Source organism: Procambarus clarkii, chromosome 43 (genome assembly GCF_040958095.1).
Source record: "Procambarus clarkii isolate CNS0578487 chromosome 43, FALCON_Pclarkii_2.0, whole genome shotgun sequence".
Classification (NCBI taxonomy): Eukaryota; Metazoa; Arthropoda; class Malacostraca; order Decapoda; family Cambaridae; genus Procambarus; species Procambarus clarkii.
The window spans coordinates 10,383,853-10,396,562 of record NC_091192.1 but is presented as its reverse complement, the minus strand read 5'-3'; the positions used below and the strand labels follow the sequence as shown (position 1 = coordinate 10,396,562).

At 43.8% G+C, this 12,710-nt stretch overlaps 1 protein-coding gene across 3 annotated transcripts in view; it reads right to left on the bottom strand.

Annotated features, from left to right (window-relative positions):
- exp (expansion) overlaps positions 1–12,368 on the bottom strand; it is a 40,531-nt gene extending 28,163 nt beyond the window's left edge. For all 3 annotated transcript variants that reach the window (XR_006772560.2, XM_045738462.2, XM_045738463.2), the window contains exon 1: positions 12,175–12,368. Coding sequence is in view for 2 of the 3 variants with exons in the window: in XM_045738462.2 (XP_045594418.1) it covers positions 12,175–12,353 (179 nt within the window). In the remaining variant the exon portion in view is untranslated. The remainder of the gene's footprint in view (positions 1–12,174) is intronic.
- Positions 12,369–12,710: the final 342 nt, after the last annotated feature.

The following is a 12,710-nucleotide window of genomic DNA, read 5'->3' as shown; positions in this document are numbered from 1 at the left end:
GAAACTTACCTTTAGGTTACACAGTGAAGCAACAATAGGCAATCTCACAAACGCACTCCACAATATAAACTGGGAATCTGAATTTAATAATACTCAGGATATAAATTCATTAACTAGCCTCTTCCTTTCCAAAATTCTAAGCCTTTACAACACTCATTGTCCTCTCCTCACCAAGCAAGTAACTAATGAAAGGTTAAACAATCACTGGCTCACAAATGGCATACTCAAAGCTATCGACAAGAAACATGAATATTAAAAAAACTTAGGATTGGCCTAGTTACAAAAGAAAAAGTTAAGAGGTACTCGTCAGTGCTTACCAGTATAATAAGAAAAGAAAAACTTTCCAATTACGAGAATAGATTCAAAGAAGCAAAAGGCAACAGGAAAAGCACATGGAGAGCCATCTCTAACATCCTAGGAGCTAAACAACATTCACATAACCAGATAAAAATCTCCAAGGATGGTTATACACCTGCAACAGATCTTGAAACAGGAACTGAATTTAATAGCTACTTTTCATCGGTTGGTGCTAACCTTGCTAGAAAAAATCCCACAGACTCAGACACATGTTACCACATATCTTTCAGGCAGCTATTCAAACTCTTCACCTTTCACCAGTCAACTCTACTGATGATGTGTTCATCATTCACTCACTAAAAACCAAAGCTGGGAATATTAGTGAAATACCATCTATGGTATACAAGAGTGTCTCCCATGGCCTTGCACCACCCCATAGCTTTGCTGTTCGACAAATCTCTCTAGTGTCATACCTTCCCTGATATCCTTAAAAAAGCAAGAGTAGCGCCAGTTCATAAAGGAGGCAATCCGGCAGACAAACAATTACAGACCAATATCAAATCTACCTATATTATCAAAAAAATGAAAAAATTATTTACAAATAGCTCTACTCCTACCTCATAAAATTCAACATACTAAGTCCCTGTCAGTTTGACTTCCGATCCCAAAATAGTACCAATGATGCAATCATTAGTCTCCTTGACGTAATCTACTCAGCCCTTGACAACAATGAGTTTCCGATTGGACTCTTCATTGACCTGAGGAAGGCCTTTGATACTGTCAATCATAACTACCTCTTACTTAAACTCCACCATTATGGAATCCGAGGCCTTGTCCTGGACTATATCCAATCCTATCTTAGTGACAGACACCAATATGTAGCGATCAATGATATAACCTCTCCCACTCTACCATTAATCGTAGGAGTGCCACAAGGAAGCATTCTAGGACCTCTCCTATTTCTTATATACATGAATGATCTGCCTAATGTGTCTAACATTCTTACACCTATATTATTTGCTGACGATACTACCCTCATCTACTCAGACTCCAACCCACACACACACACACTAAATAATGTTGTAAACAATAAAATAAAAAAAAGGTCCCTTATGGATGTCAACCAACAAACTCTCCCTAAACATAGAAAAGACCTACTACATCTTATTTGGAGGCAAATCAGCAAATGCAATTCAGTTTCAGATAATGTTAACATCAGCAATAAAAATGATAAAAAGTTCCTTGGCCTAAGACAAGAGACTCGACTTCAGCACCCACATACAACACACAACCAAAAAAGTCATAAAAACGGTTGGTATACTTTCCAAAATCAAATATTATGTTCCAAACTCTGCTCTCCTCTCACTATATTATGCACTAATCTACCCCTATCTTACGTATGGTATCTGTGCATGGGGCTCAACCTCTGCAAACCACCACAAGTCCATCATCACCCAGCAAAAATCTGTTATCAGAACAATAACAAACTCGGCTTTCAGACAACACTCAGCCCCCTTGTTTAAATCCCTAAACATGCTAAACATAACCTCATTCCACACATTCTCTTGAGTCAATTACATTTACAAAGCCCTGTTCTGAATGCAAACCCTGTTCTGAAACTTTTCTTTGACAGATGTAATAGAACCCATTATCACCACACCAGAAATAAATATCTCTTTGATATCCCCAGAGTCATACTTAATCTGTGTAAACACACTATGCAAATAAAGGGACCCAATCTATGGAACTCTCTCCCTAACGAATTGAAAAGCTGTCCAACCTATGTCTTATTCAAATGTAAAACCAAAATGTACTTAATTTCCTTCTTATAGTTTCCTACCTTGTGCTTCAAACTGACACTGTATCTTGTACTACGCACTTCCCCAATATAAGTGTGCCGAAGTCATTCAACTTCACCATTGTAATCACTGCTATCATCTTATATCATGGTTGATATAATGACCGCATACTGTACTTTACTTCATTATACCTAGAAATAATCCTCAACTTATGCCATAATATACCTACTAATCTTCGCCAATTTTCTTACAATGTACCTGTTAGCATTTCCAAATTTTGCAAGTAATTACCTACTTAAAATTATCTGTTAGATTACGGACCTGTCCGAAACGTTATGCTTGCTAGTGGCTTTACAAGAATGTAAAAACATCAATGCTATGTACTCTCATAAACTCAATGTACCTTCTTGTGTGTGTGTGTATATATATATTAGTATATTTTGGTAGCAGTCTTTCCTGTAGACATATATTATTAAATATGACCGAAAAAGTAAGATTAATAATTCTAACACGAATTTTTTAAATCTTTCGTACATTTCTTTTCACTGTTGGAGGTAAATCAAAAATCAATTCTCCAAAATTCATTTTTATTTCTAGTCTGACGCGACACGAGCGCGTTTCGTAAAACTTATTACATTTTCAAAGACTTTAGTTCACAAATACACAACTGAATAGAACTTACGCATCTCCGATTTTATATCTACATTTGAGTGAGGTGGAAGGGGTGATGTGGCATTAACACAAGACAGAACAAGATGTGGCATTAATAGGGTATTAATTTCATCAACACAAGACAGAACAAGAGTATTAATAGGGTATTAATTTCATCAACACAAGACAGAACAAGAGTATTAATAGGGTATTAATTTCATCAACACAAGACAGAACACGAAACAATGGATATTGAATAGAAGTGTTTGTAGAAAGCCTATTGGTCCATATTTCTTGATGCTTCTATATTGGAGCGGAGTCTTGAGGTGGGTAGAATATAGTTGTGCAATAATTGGCTGTTGATTGCTGGTGTTGACTTCTTGATGTGTAGTGCCTCGCAAACGTCAAGCCGCCTGCTATCACTGTATCTATCGATGATTTCTGTGTTGTTTACTAGGATTTCTCTGGCGATGGTTTGGTTGTGGGAAGAGACTATATGTTCCTTAATGGAGCCCTGTTGCTTATGCATCGTTAAACGCCTAGAAAGAGATGTTGTTGTCTTGCCTATATACTGGGTTTTTTGGAGCTTACAGTCCCCAAGAGAGCATTTGAAGGCATAGACGACGTTAGTTTCTTTTAAAGCGTTCTGTTTTGTGTCTGGAGAGTTTCTCATGAGTAGGCTGGCCGTTTTTCTGGTTTTATAGTAAATCGTCAGTTGTTTCCTCTGATTTTTGTCTGTAGGGATAACGTTTCTATTAACAATATCTTTCAGGACCCTTTCCTCCGTTTTATGAGCTGTGGAAAAGAAGTTCCTGTAAAATAGTCTAATAGGGGGTATAGGTGTTGTGTTAGTTGTCTCTTCAGAGGTTGCATGGCTTTTCGCTTTCCTTCTTATGATGTCTTCGACGAAACCATTGGAGAAGCCGTTATTGACTAGGACCTGCCTTACCCTACAGAGTTCTTCGTCGACTTGCTTCCATTCTGAGCTGTGGCTGAGAGCACGGTCGACATATGCGTTAACAACACTCCTCTTGTACCTGTCTGGGCAGTCGCTGTTGGCATTTAGGCACATTCCTATGTTTGTTTCCTTAGTGTAGACTGCAGTGTGGAAACCTCCGCCCTTTTCCATGACTGTTACATCTAGAAAGGGCAGCTTCCCATCCTTTTCTGTCTCGTAAGTGAAACGCAGCACGGAACTCTGCTCAAATGCCTCCTTCAGCTCCTGCAGATGTCTGACATCAGATACCTGTGTAAAAATGTCGTCAACATACCTGCAGTATATGGCCGGTTTCAAGTTCATGTCGACTAAGACTTTTTGCTCGATGGTACCCATGTAGAAGTTTGCAAACAAGACACCTAGGGGAGAACCCATGGCGACCCCATCTACTTGCTTATACATGTGCCCATCCGGGCTCAAGAAGGGTGCCTCTTTAGTACAAGCTTGGAGTAGTTTCCTCAGAATATTTTCTGAGGAATATATATATATATATATATATATATATATATATATATATATATATATATATATATATATATATATATATATATATAATAATAATAAAAACTAAGAGAGAAATATATGTAGTTGATATAATAGAAGAAACATAGATTGGTTAGAAAGGCGTGGTCCAAGAGCTAATAACTATTCTGCAGACAAATAGTAAACACACAGATGCAGGCCTAAAGAGACGTGGGACCAAAGAGCCGAAGCTCAACCCCCGCAAGCTCAACTAGGCGAGTACACACACACACGATAAATATATCGTACAAACCACAACTGAACGGTGAAAACTGTTAAAACGCTTTCAACTGGGCTTAAGCCGTCGTTAGTAGGATATGAATGACAGACAATGGAGGGCTTATGTCCCCCCCCCCAACCCCCCAGCGTGTGAACGGACATAGAGATGAAGGGGGGGGGGGGAAGGTGGTCGGATGAACGGGAGGGTGGTCGGATGAACGGGATGGTGGCCGGATGAACGGGATGGTGGCCGGATGAACGGGATGGTGGCCGGATGAACGGGATGGTGGCCGGGTGAACGGGATGGTGGCCGGGTGAACGGGATGGTGGCCGGATGAACGGGAGGGTGGCCGGATGAACGGGAGGGTGGCCGGATGAACGGGAGGGTGGCCGGATGAACGGGATGGTGGCCGGGTGAACGGGAGGGTGGTCGGATGAACGGGATGGTGGCCGGGTGAACGGGATGGTGGCCGGGTGAACGGGATGGTGGCCGGGTGAACGAGATGGTGGCCGGATGAACGGGATGGTGGCCGGATGAACGGGAGGGTGGTCGGATGAACGGGATGGTGGCCGGATGAACGGGATGGTGGCCGGATGAACGGGATGGTGGCCGGATGAACGGGAGGGTGGCCGGGTGAACGGGATGGTGGCCGGGTGAACGGGATGGTGGCCGGATGAACGGGAGGGTGGCCGGATGAACGGGAGGGTGGCCGGATGAACGGGATGGTGGCCGGGTGAACGGGAGGGTGGTCGGATGAACGGGATGGTGGTCGGATGAACGGGATGGTGGCCGGGTGAACGGGATGGTGGCCGGGTGAACGAGATGGTGGCCGGATGAACGGGATGGTGGCCGGATGAACGGGAGGGTGGTCGGATGAACGGGATGGTGGCCGGATGAACGGGATGGTGGCCGGATGAACGGGATGGTGGCCGGATGAACGGGATGGTGGCCGGGTGAACGGGAGGGTGGCCGGATGAACGGGATGGTGGCCGGGTGAACGGGAGGGTGGTCGGATGAACGGGAGGGTGGCCGGATGAACGGGATGGTGGCCGGATGAACGGGATGGTGGCCGGGTGAACGGGATGGTGGCCGGGTGAACGGGATGGTGGCCGGATGAACGGGATGGTGGCCGGATGAACGGGATGGTGGCCGGATGAAGGTCAGGCCGGTAATCTCACAAAGATACCGGCCGGAACACCAGCTAGAGAGATAAGGCGGTAAACAGGCCACAAGGAAATACGCAGGAATACAAAATACAAATTAATACAGCATAGTCGAAGGAAACGGAAGAGGTTCTATACAAGAACCTATTCCATTTCTATTTATACAATACCTATTCTATTTCTCTATACAAGTCCCCCTCTAAACTCGCACAGAAAGCACGCCACATTCCTTTAATGGTGTACTAGTCTATTTCTTCAAAGCATGAAGGAGAATTGCAATACAATAGTTTTTTGTTCCCCTGGTTGAGATTACTGATAACAACCCAAGATTCGAAGGCATAGAAAATATACAATAATTACCTAACCATACCGATGCCACAAGGTGCATGCTAGAGACAAGCAACACATCTAGTGACCTAAACGCTATGCCACAGTGTACAGGCCATAGGGAAGGTTATGCCACAGTGTACAGGCCATAGGGAAGGTTATGCCACAGTGTACAGGCCACAGGGAAGGTTATGCCACAGTGTACAGGGAAGGTTATGCCACAGTGTACAGGGAAGGTTATGCCACAGTGTACAGGCCATAGGGAAGGTTATGCCACAGTGTACAGGGAAGGTTATGCCACAGTGTACAGGGAAGGTTATGCCACAGTGTACAGGGAAGGTTATGCCACAGTGTACAGGGAAGGTTATGCCACAGTGTACAGGGAAGGTTATGCCACAGTGTACAGGGAAGTTTATGCCACAGTGTACAGGGAAGGTTATGCCACAGTGTACAGGGAAGGTTATGCCACAGTGTACAGGGAAGGTTATGCCACAGTGTACAGGGAAGGTTATGCCACAGTGTACAGGGAAGGTTATGCCACAGTGTACAGGGAAGGTTATGCCACAGTGTACAGGGAAGGTTATGCCACAGTGTACAGGGAAGGTTATGCCACTGTGTACAGGGAAGGTTATGCCACAGTGTACAGGGAAGGTTATGCCACAGTGTACAGGGAAGGTTATGCCACAGTGTACAGGGAAGGTTATGCCACAGTGTACAGGGAAGGTTATGCCACAGTGTACAGGGAAGGTTATGCCACAGTGTACAGGGAAGGTTATGCCACAGTGTACAGGGAAGGTTATGCCACAGTGTACAGGGAAGGTTATGCCACAGTGTACAGGCCATAGGGAAGGTTATGCCACAGTGTACAGGCCATAGGGAAGGTTATGCCACAGTGTACAGGGCATAGGGAAGGTTATGCCACAGTGTACAGGCCACAGGGAAGGTTATGCCACAGTGTACAGGCCATAGGGAAGGTTATGCCACAGTGTACAGGGAAGGTTATGCCACAGTGTACAGGCCATAGGGAAGGTTATGCCACAGTGTACAGGGCATAGGGAAGGTTATGCCACAGTGTACAGGGCATAGGGAAGGTTATGCCACAGTGTACAGGCCACAGGGAAGGTTATGCCACAGTGTACAGGCCATAGGGAAGGTTATGCCACAGTGTACAGGCCACAGGGAAGATTATGCCACAGTGTACAGGCCATAGGGAAGGTTATGCCACAGTGTACAGGGAAGGTTATGCCAGTGTACCGGGAAGGTTATGCCACAGTGTACAGGCCATAGGGAAGGTTATGCCACAGTGTACAGGGCATAGGGAAGGTTATGCCACAGTGTACAGGCCACAGGGAAGGTTATGCCACAGTGTACAGGCCATAGGGAAGGTTATGCCACAGTGTACAGGTCACAGGGAAGGTTATGCCACAGTGTACAGGCCATAGGGAAGGTTATGCCACAGTGTACAGGGAAGGTTATCCCACAGTGTACAGGCCACAGGGAAGGTTATGCCACAGTGTACAGGGCATAGGGAAGGTTATGCCACAGTGTACAGGCCACAGGGAAGGTTATGCCACAGTGTACAGGCCATAGGGAAGGTTATGCCACAGTGTACAGGGAAGGTTATGCCACAGTGTACAGGCCACAGGGAAGGTTATGCCACAGTGTACAGGCCATAGGGAAGGTTATGCCACAGTGTACAGGGAAGGTTATCCCACAGTGTACAGGCCACAGGGAAGGTTATGCCACAGTGTACAGGGCATAGGGAAGGTTATGCCACAGGGAAGGTTATGCCACAGTGTACAGGGCATAGGGAAGGTTATGCCACAGTGTACAGGGAAGGTTATCCCACAGTGTACAGGCCACAGGGAAGGTTATGCCACAGTGTACAGGCCTCAGGGAAGGTTATGCCACAGTGTACAGGCCACAGGGAAGGTTATGCCACAGTGTACAGGCCATAGGGAAGGTTATGCCACAGTGTACAGGCCACAGGGAAGGTTATGCCACAGGTGTACAGGCCATAGGGAAGGTTATGCCACAGTGTACAGGCCACAGGGAAGGTTATGCCACAGTGTACAGGCCATAGGGAAGGTTATGCCACAGTGTACAGGTCACAGGGAAGGTTATGCCACAGTGTACAGGCCATAGGGAAGGTTATGCCACAGTGTACAGGGAAGGTTATCCCACAGTGTACAGGCCACAGGGAAGGTTATGCCACAGTGTACAGGGCATAGGGAAGGTTATGCCACAGTGTACAGGCCACAGGGAAGGTTATGCCACAGTGTACAGGCCATAGGGAAGGTTATGCCACAGTGTACAGGGAAGGTTATGCCACAGTGTACAGGCCACAGGGAAGGTTATGCCACAGTGTACAGGCCATAGGGAAGGTTATGCCACAGTGTACAGGGAAGGTTATGCCACAGTGTACAGGCCACAGGGAAGGTTATGCCACAGTGTACAGGCCATAGGGAAGGTTATGCCACAGTGTACAGGGAAGGTTATCCCACAGTGTACAGGCCACAGGGAAGGTTATGCCACAGTGTACAGGCCACAGGGAAGGTTATGCCAGTGTACAGGCCACAGGGAAGGTTATGCCACAGTGTACAGGCCATAGGGAAGGTTATGCCACAGTGTACAGGCCACAGGGAAGGTTATGCCACAGTGTACAGGCCACAGGGAAGGTTATGCCACAGTGTACAGGCCATAGGGAAGGTTATGCCACAGTGTACAGGCCACAGGGAAGGTTATGCCACAGTGTACAGGCCATAGGGAAGGTTATGCCACAGTGTACAGGCCACAGGGAAGGTTGTGCCACAGTGTACATGCCACAGGGAAGGTTATGCCACAGTGTACAGGCCATAGGGAAGGTTATGCCACAGTGTACAGGCCACAGGGAAGGTTATGCCACAGTGTACAGGCCACAGGGAAGGTTATGCCACAGTGTACAGGCCATAGGGAAGGTTATGCCACAGTGTACAGGACACAGGGAAGGTTATGCCACAGTGTACAGGCCATAGGGAAGGTTATGCCACAGTGTACAGGCCACAGGGAAGGTTATGCCACAGTGTACAGGCCACAGGGAAGGTTATGCAAACTTGAACATTCATGCAATGGAGAAACTTACTACAATGTTATAGTGCTTGAATGAAGGTGAAGTAAAGACCATTGACAAAGCTACTGCAATGGACTATGTCGTTTGAGGCATTCCAATCAATGTTATTATTGGCGAGGCCAAAAGAAAGAATATTGTACTCGATTGTTGCAAAGTTCTTATCGAATAATGATGCTGAGTGATACGGGTGTTGAGGTGTGTGCCAGTCTGTCCAATGTATTAAAATTACAATCTTTACAAGGGATCGAATACATACATCTTGTTGAACCATTAGGCGAGTTCTTTGTTAAAGTGGATTTCATTGTATTATTGTTTTTGAAAATTAAATTGACATTATAGATCTTAAAAACTCTGAAGAGTTTAGCCCATCAGAATAAGGTGACACAAGTGAGTTCTGCCTGCTGTAACGACGAGCCTAAGAATGTTTTAAGGCATTGCAATTTCAATCCAGTTTCATATATTTTTTATCATCAACAAATTTTCCCAATACCGTGAATATAAGCAATTAAGTTGAAATGTATTTTTTTAAATTGTCAGTAAATCTTATCAAACTGACTGGGAGTGGTCGTCTTCAGCAACAAATTGTAAACTCATTTTCAATAGAAACTGTAAGCTATTGGTAAGTATTTGGACAAAAGTACCATTATGTAGGGTTGGACTACCAAAACGTTAATGTTTCGTACTTGTAATGTTATAGGGTCTAAGAACAAGTTGAAAACAAACTTTAACATTCCTATAGCACATATATGTGCTATATTAGGCCTAAGATAGCATGTAATAAATAAGCCTAGGATTCCTGGGACATGTTAGATTAGGTTCTTTCATTTCATTTCGTTTTTACGAGAATACCATTTGGGCTTATTCATTAATACAAAATATGAAGTTTTTGGTGGTCCAAGACTACTTATTGATACTTTGGATCCAATAGTTACTGTAAGTATTATCATTTAAAGAGGATGGGTTACTGTTCCACTTTCTGGCTGCCGACCATTTGTACCTACTATGGTCTCTCTAGTGTTGTCCGTGCTCTTAACCATTTTGGTATTTGGCCTCAGATGCTATGTTCTTGAGACACACTAAGAACAAGATAGAATATCACTATTCTTACTAACACCCACAGCTTCCAAAATTCTCCAATCTCGTGAGAACGAAAGTAAATATATTAAATATAAATGCCTCCAAGTAGGCCAGGGGCTATGAGTCACTACATGTTATTCATTCAAGATGAATATGAATTTAATTTCCTAAATATATTAAGTGACTTCTCATTAAGTGATAATAGACTAATTTGACGATAGTTAGAGTGCAGAGATGTGTCTCACAAGAATTGTCACTACATTAGCAACCCTCAGTGATGCTGCCCTCACAGCTGAACAATAGATATATCATGGAGATTTACAAACTGCACAGCTCTTCCTCACATTCCTTTAAGATCTCAGCAAATATCTGATAATGGCACAAATTATTTGCGTTTAATTTTGTATTTGTTTGCTAATCTTAGGTTTTTGAACTTGCACAATATATTTTCTACATCTGTATTACAAATGAGGTATACTCGACGTAAACTGTGCGGTTGTAGAGTCTTCTCAGGTGTAGACTTATATGAAGAAGTCACAATATTGCCGAGTTCTTTGTTATCAAACTTGAATTTATTTTAATTTTCCGTTTTTCCCCTCGAAATTTAGTTTGATGAAACAGAACCAATCTTTTTAGAATGTGACTTGGATTCCCTAGTTATCGTAATCTCCCATCTCTCTGTCTTTCTTATTGTTTCTTTACACTTCTTGCTGATCAGATCATTGTTCTCGACCACTGTGATCCTGCTTGTATCTCTCACGTGGCCATCAAGTGAGCAGTCAGCAAGGTCCCTCACCTGGCCATGGTCATTACTGCTTTATCTAGGTGGCTTACGTGCAATATTTGTAGTCTCAAGAGTCTTTCCCAATGGTGGTAGACGAGTAACAATATTCATCCAGCATGAGTACTGAACCTTTCACAATCAGGCTCACTTGCTTCACCTCTCACTCCAGTATAATATCCTTTACTGCTATACAACTTCACCCAAAATAGATCGAGATTACGATGTTTGTGTTGCGAAAGTTCTTTGTTCTAAATATCTCAGGTGGTTTGAACCAGCTGCTGACGAAGATCTCAGCTAATGTCAAAGGTGTCAACACTAGGTGTCATGTCCAAAAATATTTGGACAAAGAATGTCCAAATATTTAATCCACAATTACAAAGTGCCGCAAGTGGTGGGCCAGGGTGCACAGTTGGGTTGGTGTAAGTGGGAGATGAGTGACCTCGCACTAACTAGTCCACCTGTACAGTTAGTGCAGTAAATAAACTTGGGCTCCCATTTGGTGGAGGGATTCAACCCGTTCTCGCAAAATCGTAAAGTCAATATTGACTTATTAACTACGTGCATAGGTGATATACTAAACATAATAGATACCCTTAAAAAGATTCATAGAAAACACCCACCTTACCTAACCTTGTTAGTATCTTAAGATAAGCATCTTATTGCTTCGTAATTACAATTATTACTTAACCTATACCTATTATAGGTTAGGTAATAATTGTAATTACGAAGCAATAAGATGCTTATCTTAACATACTAAGTAGGTTAGGTAAGGTCGGTGTTTTCTATGAAGCTTTTCAAGGGAAACTATTATGTTAAGTATGTCACCTATGCACTTATTAAATAAGTCAATATTGACTTATTAAATTTGTGAGAACGGGTTGAGGGATTACACACACTGCTGTAACCGCCGGGCTGTACCGGCCGCTGCACGTGCACTCCAGATTCCGTAACCAGTACACCACACATCCGGCTTACTGGCACCGTGTCATGCCTCTCACACTTCTCCACTCACCTTAGTTACTTGCTCACTTACTCCACCAATGGTCTCTACCAGGCTCCAGCGTATGACCTGTACTGACCTGTATGACCTGTACTGACCTGTAGACCTGTATGACTTGTAGACCTGTAGACCTGTAGACCTGTACTGACCTGTATGACCTGTACTGACCTGTAGACCTGTATGACTTGTAGACCTGTAGACCTGTATGACCTGTAGACCTGTACTGACCTGTAGCCGTCGAAGCCATCGTCGGAGCCGTTGACGGTCAAGACAGGGGCCCTGGCGTAGGCTTTAGCGACACGTCGGTTCCTCTCCAAGACGATGACTTTAGACCAGATCTCGTCATCTATCTGCTCCCACTTCATCAGCACCTCCTGGATGTGATCCTGCATAAACACACAAGTCATTAGTACTCTTACACAGTACTCTACCACTTTATAACATAACTTCATAACTGTCAACAAACTTCACACACTATTATTTGTACTGTACTAGAAAGAGAATGGTGGCCCTCAGTTACTTAGACAATCATCCCAGATAACTGAAAATAAAGGAATTCGCAGCGTTTTACTCCGTAGATTATCATCAGGTCATGTAATGTGAAATAGAGTGGACGGGAAAGTCAATATATAAGGTGAGAGATGAGAGGATAGGTCAATAAGTTGAAGAATAGGAGTAAAGTAAGAATTATAGGATATGGTAGAAGTATGGGAATAAGCTCAAGTATTAAAGTATTCCTTGATTTTCACATGTATGAGTCGGGT